This window comes from Egretta garzetta, unplaced genomic scaffold (genome assembly GCF_000687185.1).
Source record: "Egretta garzetta isolate BGI_Z169 unplaced genomic scaffold, ASM68718v1 scaffold203, whole genome shotgun sequence".
Classification (NCBI taxonomy): domain Eukaryota; kingdom Metazoa; phylum Chordata; class Aves; order Pelecaniformes; family Ardeidae; genus Egretta; species Egretta garzetta.
The window spans coordinates 591,956-601,918 of NW_009259235.1; the positions used below are offsets into that span (position 1 = coordinate 591,956).

The 9,963-nt window shown below is 42.2% G+C and overlaps 1 protein-coding gene across 1 annotated transcript in view; it reads right to left on the reverse strand.

Annotated features, from left to right (window-relative positions):
- ABHD2 (abhydrolase domain containing 2, acylglycerol lipase) overlaps positions 1 to 9,963 on the reverse strand; it is a 40,239-nt gene that overhangs the window by 27,509 nt on the left and 2,767 nt on the right. Inside the window, exons 2-3 of the mRNA XM_009635874.2 lie at positions 2,612 to 2,698; positions 1,562 to 1,762 (exon numbers count right to left, since the gene is read on the reverse strand). Coding sequence (XP_009634169.1) covers positions 1,562 to 1,755 — 194 coding nt within the window. The 5' untranslated portion in view covers positions 1,756 to 1,762; positions 2,612 to 2,698. The remainder of the gene's footprint in view (positions 1 to 1,561; positions 1,763 to 2,611; positions 2,699 to 9,963) is intronic.

Consider the following 9,963-nt stretch of genomic DNA (forward strand, 5'->3'; position numbering starts at 1 on the left):
GATCAGGAAAAAGCAAACAACCCAAGATTGCATACTACTAACTCAACACCAGCATTCTGCAAGAAGCTCTTCATTCCTGCAATTAATGTGCATCAGGTGTACTGCAATTTTTATACATGTTCTGTGCTTTCACTCCTTTGGGAATACTTTGTTCTCCAACTGACTGAAAGTCCAAAACAAGCCTCTGATACAGTTGTGCTAGGACTGTGTGACATGAGAACAGAGCTGAAACAGGAGTAAAACGGACTCTGAATTAGCTTACAGTCTGTTTCCAAAGATTAGCCTGATACTAATATGCCTTCAAGACTGGTAATCGGCACAGCTCCACGCTTGCTCTTTCAGTGACTAGGGACATGTCAATCTGGAATGCCAACACTGAGATGACAAGTGTCTAAGATACACTAAGGAGGTTCTAGTTACCTGGTATTTTTTAGGGAAGCAACTGCTTTGCAGTTAAGGCACTAGCCATAATCAAGAATCCAATTTCAGTGCTCAGCTTCACCACACACTTATGTTACTACCAAACTCAGTGCATCAGGGAACACTCTTTGGCTCTAATTTAAAACAGATAATGTGTTGTTTCCTCTAAGAGTTTATAGATCCTGTGGCCCAAGGTCTTACACCTTATGTAATCAAGGCACCTAACAGCACTGCTAAAAGCCTCTCATCTCCCCTAGAATGACTATCATTAAGTCAGCTTGACTTTTGAGATCCAAAAGGAAGGTTCATGCAGCTGCACTCAGTGCTTATTAGATGACTGATGTATTTAGGGCTTCTAAATAGGACTTGCAAGTTTTCAAAGTGATTGCAGAAGAGAAATACTGTAATCAAAGTCCTTGTACCTCCAAAGCCTCAAGGAACTGTAGTAAATGCTTCATATTATTGGGTAAGGCAAGGGCAGCTGCACTGATTCTGCAGGTCCTAGAGCAGAAGGTCAAGCATCAGCCTGCTCAAATTCAAATTGACCTTATGTCAACCATGTGAGTAGATTCAATAGGCTTAGAGCAGGCTAGGAGATCATTACTTTAATAAACTAGTTACAATGATGTGCTTTACCCAGTAATAAATTTCATTAGTCTCCAATCAATTTAAAGGTACTTCAAATCTAATAGCCATCCCTGTGTTCATGGTAAGTGCACGGACACACCATGAAAACATTTCCTTCCTGTGAGCCCCAACAGATTTCTTCCCTAATAGAAAGGAGAGCATGTAAACAGGAAGAAGTGCTGATTGCATCCATCCCTCCCCCATTCCCACACACAGTGGGCTATGTAGTGCTGGTATAGTACAGTATCAGCATACAGCTACTATACAGAGGGGCAGGAATGACTTTTTCCATACATCCATGGAGAGCCCTGCACAGCAAGGCTTGGTCCTAAGCCCAAGTACCTGGGACACTAATAATAATGAAATGCTTGACTTGGAACAGGTTTGTTTTATCAAGAGAATACCCTGACATTCATTTGCACCCAGGTTTAAGAAACGCACTAGGCAGAAGAATGGTTAAGTGCAGCTCTTCTCCCCAGCACACAGGTCAACATGTAAAAAATATACTACTTACTCTTTGGTCAAAAGTGGGCAGGATTTGAGTAGAAAGCGGGACAAAGCCGAGTCCTGGTAAATGAGTTCAGGAGGGGCAGTTGGGCTTTTTAAATTCAAGCAGCGAACAATAACATACAGAACAGCAGCAACTGCAGCTAGCTTCACCCCATCAAACACCGCCGGCAGCTCAGGGGTTTCCAGTATTGCACTCATTTTGAGCCTGGAAATAAAAACCCAATTAAAGCTTTCTGCAATATACTGTTGGATATGAATATCAACTGCCATGTTAAATATAAGACTGTGCTAGACAACTAAATTTGTCAGTTAACACTGCTACAAAAATCCTAGCATATCAACTCAGACTAGCAACTTTTGAGATCAGAGGAAGTTTATTTTGTACTGCTCTAGACACCCTGAGCACCACAAGAAATAAAAACTGGATGATCAGCTGGGAAGATTTATTCCCAATCAGTGCTACACTAGAATTGCAAGTATCTCAGGTGTCAAATGCTACAGTCTGCAGCCAGTCAATACTTTCAGAGTCTTGGCCAAGACTATTCGGCTCAAGTAGAAGCTGAGTGAAAAGCTGGGATATAAAGGCACATCAGCAGCTTTGGCTGTGTGTTTCTTCCTAGATGTACACAGCAGACTTGAAAAGGAAAACTTGAGAGAACTACAGTGTTAGCTCCTCACCCTGAATTTTGCAACTCCATGAGAATATTGGTGCCAACTCCTGCATGTATTTAAGGTGGCCACTTTATGTGCCAGGGAGTTCAGCATTTCTTTTAATTCATTGTAGTTCTACAGACTAGATTAATATCTAGTCTTTCAAGGGCTTCAGAGTAAAGAAAGTGGGGCAGGGGAGAAATCCACAGTATAACAATATCCTTCCTACTGGAAATAAAATTCTTAAACTGATCTAGCTTCCTTTGAACATATGGTTCAAATAGCTGGCTGCAGTTATTACAGGGAAATTTCATCCACGTTGAAGGGGCAAATTTTTCCCTGGATATTTCCTCCGCCATATGGGTAACCCGAGTAAGATAGCAACTGACAAATCAAGTCTTACCAATGTCACTTTTTCTTCAAACTAGAAATAATTGCCAGTCCTCAGTAGAATTGTCACCATCTGGATCCACGTACTACCCGAGTTACCCTGTGAGGGGAGGAAAAGTAAATTGATTATTACTGATAAGGCTCTATCTCAGCTGGAAGGGAAGAACACAAATTTATACATAGGTCCCACCATAGACATTGCAATTGATTTGTGTATTCAGTCATAACCACTTTAACTCTGATCCACCTGCATCAAACCTCTTGCCTATGGACAGATTCCAGACTAGGTCAATTGCCTACAGCATATTAATTCACCCACAGCATGCAAATACACCTTCATGAGCAGAGATAGACAGAAAGCAGTAATGAAAGCCAGTGCAACTTGAGGAAAGCCAAGCTATGAACTTCCAGAAGACCACACAGTCACCATCTTTGTGAGATGGCAACCCTGTCCACAGTTACAAAAGCTACCCAAACCCTTTTGTATTTAAAACTGTTCTTCTCAACTTGGTGCAATATCTACACTGTTATTGAAGTGTGAAGCCAGCCTGAAAGAAGTTTCCCACTACTTTTACTGAGGCTTAGCAAGGAAGCTCACTTCTACAGATGGAAGCCAGTAAACAAACTCTGCTTGTTCCCACACTTGCTTTTTTGAGAAGTTACAACATGTCACACTTTAACAAGAGGGTGAGAGCCACTAGGAGGCTCAGATACAGCTACCTAATTAGCACTAGTGCACATGCACCAGAGCTTGTTACAATAACTTGATGATGGCAATAAGAGAGATGTCTGTAACCCTAAAAATGTAAGTGATATTTACAGCTAGAACTGGATTTCCTACAGGCACAAACCAACGGGGAATCGGAGCTTACAAGAAAAAGCTTCAGAACAGTCTGCTCTCTGCAACAGCTGCTTCTTCCAACTCTGAAAAAAACACCAACAGGACAGGCCATAACAAAGCCTTGCTCTTCTTCCTAGCAGGAAGACAAAAACCTCCGAAGTACTTCTGTACTCAACGCAGCTACACCAAAATCCCTTGGAAGTCTGACATGAGCTACTGATTAACAGCATGCTAGAAAGCTGCAAGTTTCTGCCACCATAACTGCCTGCATTGCAGAAGAACAGAGGTCAAGGAAAGCAGAGACATTTAATACTGGGTGTCCTGGTTTCGGCTGGGATAGAGTTAATTTTCTTCATAGTAGCTAGCATAGTGCTGTGTTTTGGATTTAGTACCAGAAGAATGTTGATAACACACTGATGTTTTCAGCTGTTGCCAAGTAGTGCTCGGTCTACTCAAGGACTTTTTGAGCTTCTCCTGCTCGGCCAGGTGCATAACAAGTACAGCACAGCTAGCACAGCTAACCCAAACTGACCAGAGAGCTATTCCATACCATATAACGTCATGCTCAGGGGGGGTTAGTTAGGTTGGTCGGTTGCAGGGAGACTGCTCGCAGCTCGGGATGGGCTGGGCATCAGTCAGCAGGTGGTGAGCAATTGCATTGTGCATCATTCATTTTGTATATTCTGTATATTTTGTTATCATTCTCATTATTACTATTATTATTTTCTCTTATTAAACTGTCTTTATCTCAGCCCTTGGCTCTAACCTTTTATTTTCTTTCTGATTCTCTCCCCCATCCCACTGAGGGAGGGGGGAGTGAGCGAGCAGCTGCGTGGTGCTGAGTTGCCAGCCGGGTTAAACCACGACACTGGGCAATTCTGAAGCTTTTATTTTCCAGTTCTGAGCTTCACAGTAGAAGGGAGAAGAGTGGGCTACAAAAAGCCATTTATTCTTCTAATCAGAAGATTACATTGGCACCATGTATCTCAATTAAGAGTTTGATTACAACATTCAGCTGTAATACATTACCTCACTTCCAGGCAACTTTCACCAATGCTACCACCAGCTGCATAGGAAACAGGCAAACCACAGCTACAGCTTCTCCAGGGAAGGTAGAATCAGCAGAGGAGTGGATTGAGCTCCTGAACAATCACTGACTCAAGGACAACCAGGTGCCTGAGCAAGTCTTCCCCAGCTAAAACTCCCAGAAGTTCTGTTGGCATCCTCCCTTCATTGTTTTATTTAGAAAATTAGTAGAGGCACTGATACAAAAGTTACCCAAGACCTTCCTGCCACCTGGATTTTAAGCTAGTCTGCTGTTGACAGCCTTCACAGCATTAGTGGATTTGTTAACAATAAAACTAGGCACGATTAGTCACTAGCATTTTGTACTAGTGACTCAGTATAACCGATCCAACTAAGCTGCACCTCCCTGAGAGTCTTCTCTCCCACGTAATCTTCAGATTACAAACATACCACATCTTTTTGATACTTCTATATGCAGCTTTTGCCTGTTGCTACCTTAAAAAAGCATACTAGCTTAGAGTTTCAGAAAAATCAGCTGTTGATAGGCAAGATTGTGCTTTGACATTTGTGAACTAGTATTTTTCTATTTTAGACAGTCTAAATACACATTCACTGAATATACGCCTCAAACATGCACTAGAGGTTCATGTATTTACCAGGATGTTTACCTAAAAGCTCAGATCAGTCTGTGTACAGTAACACAAAGTTGGCACAGCGGTCTGCAGTGATAAGCAATGGATCTAGTCTAAGACTACTAGATTGGCAGGCTCCATGCCCTATAGATCCAGCTGTGGCACTTCAGGTACTTCCTCAAGAATCTGGTATTTCTGAAAACCTAAACAGATCAGGTTTGCAGGGGCTGTGCCAGAGCACTCTACCCTTAAAATTTTAAGGGTTTAGCTTACTAAAATGGATTCGAGAGCTCTGCCTCTAATCACATAGGACAAGTGTCTTGCTATTTACAAGCAGGGATGAGGTCACCTTGCTTCTGTTTTGTTAAACCCCTTTTTGCATTGACCCAATAAACTTGTCCATTTACAAAAAAGGACAGATAACCAGTGTTGAGCCAGTCAAATTCTAGATTAGAATCTCCTCTAAATGGGTCAGCATTAATATAAACAGACAAACATATGGCCTTTTCTGTATACAGAACTAGATTCACTTTTAGCAGGCTAGACAAAATTAGCAAGAGGCAGTAAGCATATCACAGGAAGCAATCAAGCCTGCCTTTTCATCCATCACAGGGTTTGAGATCTACCACATTGAGGAACATGAAGTTGAAGCTCTTGGGGCCAATTATGTTATTTTGAAGCACCTTAAGTGTACAATTCCTTTTTTTAAAAATCACTTACAGGCACAACAGCCCCAAAGACTGACAGGCTTTTCAAGCAATATTCTTAAGTCCCATTTGTGACTGAGGCCTAACTTTTCAAGTCAATCACTGGAAAGCAAGTGCTGGATTTGTGGGGTCTTCATTTGCCCTTTCCTCACAGAAAAAAAGCTGAAAAATCATGTTACAGGAAACACTTCAACACCACTGTTAACAGAGTGCACCTCACCTGTATAACTATAATGAGGAAAACCCCCATGCCGTCCCTGTCCAGGCAGGAATAGAAACAAGTATCACAAAAGCCAGTAGAGCTACAGCAAATTCTTTGTGTACTCTTTCACAGACACTAGGTTTTGAGAAAGCCATTGCCAAGATATTTACTTGTACAGTAAGTGAAGTCACAACTAACAACAAGTCTGAGACTTGCACACATTTCTGTTCCAGGCTTCCTGGGGAGAGGAGACTCTTCCAGGGACAGAAGTCACTTTGCCCTATGACTCAACAGGGCATGTACAGGATTTGGTAGCTACCAAATTACATTACAGCTCCTCCACCCATGCCTAAGCTAAGCCTGACTCTGCATACTGTAAAGCCAACATTAAAAAAGCAAAGACATTAAAGGAAGCCACTCCCATAGGGCCCTTCCCTCAGGCCTTTCAATGAGCAACTGAAAGGCTGGCAAACTCATTTCACTGAAACATTAGAAATGCTTTGGGCTAAAGCAAAGATGCAAGCTGTGTGGAACTGCCCACAGACAAGTAAAGGCAGCCTCTTTAAAAGGGGCTCCACTAACAAGATATTTTATGCTCAGTTACCTTCACTGAAGGATCTTGAAGGAATCCCATTTCCAGGAATGGCAGTTTGATACAGAAGCCCTCTACATGCCCTCCCCCCAGTCAGTATTCTGGCTCACTAGCGCTCTCAGAGCTTAGCTGGACACCAAAATACCAGAGCATACCAGGCCAACACTGAGAGCATTTGAAAGCCTCTTTCCTATCCTTTTGAAGCTTCTACCAAGTAGTGCAATATCCTCTCTTCCCCATTAAGATTCAGATGAGCCAAAGATGCTGTTTCTAGATTAAGCTTCGTTAACTAACTTATCAGACATTTCTTAGACTGGTTTCATTTATCTGTAGAGCTTGCTTTGCAGAATAAAACTCTGAAAGCAAGTCTGGTAGACAAGAGGAAAGCAAAACACCCTACTTTAAAGAGTTGTGCCTAGGCAGATTCAGATCAAAAATAGTGTTCCCCCCCCGCCCCTCTTTGAAGGGGGAAGAAGGAAGGCTGTTTCACTGGAGTTAGTTCTTTAGAGAATGTTTCCGGAAAACTGATCATCTTTAATATCAGCCAAAGCTAACGTTTGTTTTGGAAGAGACACCTCAAAACCAGAAGTTGCAGGACTGTCACTACCAGGTAAGATATTTAGAACCACATTATGGAGAAGGGAACTTTATTAAGGAAAGGGTGGAAAGTCAGAGCACTACAAAGGGTTTTAAACAAAACCAAGTTTTATCTCAGCATATGACTTGAGTCTCACTCCAGGAAGTGTACAGAAGTGACACACTGCTGAGCTTTCAATGGCTTAAATGCAGAAACCACCCAGATGAAAACGTACGTAGGGAATGTATGTACCTGGGAAAGACTCTGAAGCAGTGTCTTGATGGGAAAGGCTGCCAGACAAAGTTTTCGTAAAGCACTGGAGGACAGTTGGAGGTCACACAAGCTACATGAGTACAGGAATCCACGCAAAAGTAATCATGAAAAACTCAAGCTTTATTGCACAGTCCTATATCCTGCCTTTTACCCAGCACTTTTTGTATAAAAGATGCTTTCATTTTTATAGAAAAGGTGTTAATCCTAAACTGCTACTTTAAGGCCTCCAAAGACTTACACAGATACAAATATTTTAGGGCCACAACAGTACTATGCCTCATCAGTTTAGGCACACAAAGCAAGGCATCACACTGCTTATTTTGAGACTGGCATCTAACCAGCCCAGGCTTACCCCATGCAGAACCTCCTATTATCTTCAGTGGTGGCTCAGAAGAAAACACATCAGAAGCAAACACTGAGATCATCTCGATGTACCGCTCAGTGCTTCTGGCCACTTACAAGAGCCATCTAAGTCTCAGACCTCAAAGCACAGATGTTATAATTAAGAATTAGCCAAGTACTTCAAGCACTTATGCTTATGTTTTCAGGACATGTGGCCACAAGAAATGAAGTTCAGTCCTCAGAGTCATGAAGAGTCTGGCAAAGCCCACCACAGTTCTATTATCAAACATCTGACAGATTTTATCTACAAATAAAGAGGGCACACTGACATGTCCCATCACCAGAATGCTTAAAGGAACATGATTTGGACAGCACATGGAAGTCCTAGGTGCAAATCCCTCTGCCTTGTGCAAGAGCCAGCACCCAGGCAAGGATTTGGCTGGTCGGGGAGTATACAAAGCAGCAGGTACTGTTTACATGTTCCAACAAGAATTTCCTGGCTGGTGCCTTCACTGGAATTTGACCTTTTCATCAGATACAATACTTGGCTCATATACTAAATTTAGAGGTACTGTGAGGTTACAGGGACAAAGTTCAGAGCATGAGGCACCGTAAGGACAGCCAGAAAGACAGGTGCCTTTAACTGCAGCTTTTTTCCCTTTTTTAACTTTGAGAAGTCCTACACCTTCAGAGTAGAAGCCAAGCACCTAAGAGGCCTGGGTGTACGCGCCAAAGCAGCTTGCTTAAGAAAGCGCCTAAGAATAATTCTATAGCCAACAGGGTCAAAGACTCTCTAGGTCTTTCACTTCCCCAGGAAGGCTAATTTACAGTCAAATGAGCCTTAGATTTCACTTCCTCCCAACTATAGGAACTGCTTTTGTTTCTTCACTATCATTTTATCTTATCAAAATGGTTATAATGCATGACAAGCAGTTGTTGTATATCATCTAATCAAGTTGCTAAGTAGACTCCCTGTATGCCACCTTATCTATTTTCTGCTTGTCACAGATGGATTGAAAAACACTGCATTAGCTTTTATTGCACACACCTGATGTACAAGATTAAACTAAGACAAGACAAGGCTCTGATGATTCCACAGAAATCAATTAATTGCATCTTATCTTAAAGGAATGGCTCATGTTATTTAAGCAAACATAATTACTCAATTATTGCAGAGACTTAAGACTTTGTCACACCCTAACCACCGCCTTACAGAACTACAGGGCAGAGCTTCAGCTCCTTGTAGAAGAGGTCAAGCTTAGTTTTAGGTACCAAGGGAGAAGAAATACTGGCTAGCACCCTTCCAGTTTTACAGAATTAGCAGATGTCACTTACCTACCACATAACCCTGTGTCAGCAGGCAGCATTAAGCTCAAGGGAAGAAGTGGAATAAACACTTTGCAGAGAACATCACAATCCATGCTCAGTAGTTAAGGAAATGCTACCAGCATCAAGCCACAGATAGCTAAGTGAGCTAATACAAACTGCATTACAGACTAAACCCACCCCAAATGTCTGCTGTATTCCTTCACTATATTTTGAAATGCAGCATCATACTGTCAAAGCCTCATTTACACTCAGACTCCAAACCATCACAGAGCTCAGATATACATATCAGAGGAGCAGTCCGAAGTCCAAACACATCACAGCTGTTTGCTCAGCTACAGGGCACACAGATGAGTAAGAGGGGACCTTGCTCCACACCAGACTGGCTGCACAGCAGGGAAAAACAATCTATCACCAAAGCACAAGTTAAGACAGCTAAAAGAACTTTATTCAAGACTGGTCCGGTTCAAGCAACCAGAAAACACCTATATCTGAACATGATCAAAAGCTGAGGTGCCACTTCACTCCAAGGTCTTCAAACACCCTGCTTATTCCCCCCCTCCCCCCGACAAGCAGCTCTGCTCCACAGCAGTGCAGAAGATTTGCAGAGTCATTCTCTCAGAGTCTGTCCATGACAGATAGAAGGCTCATGCTAGAGAAGTTTAATTCACATCATTACATTAAAAGGGAAGCAATAACACTTCAGGACAAAAGAACCAACTACAAAGAGACAGGACCTGACCAACACACAGCTACCACTAATGCAGAACACTCAGGTTTTGTCAGAATGCTGATTAAAACAAACATAGGTTTTGGAGCACTACAGCAGTCACCAGCAATTCAAAGT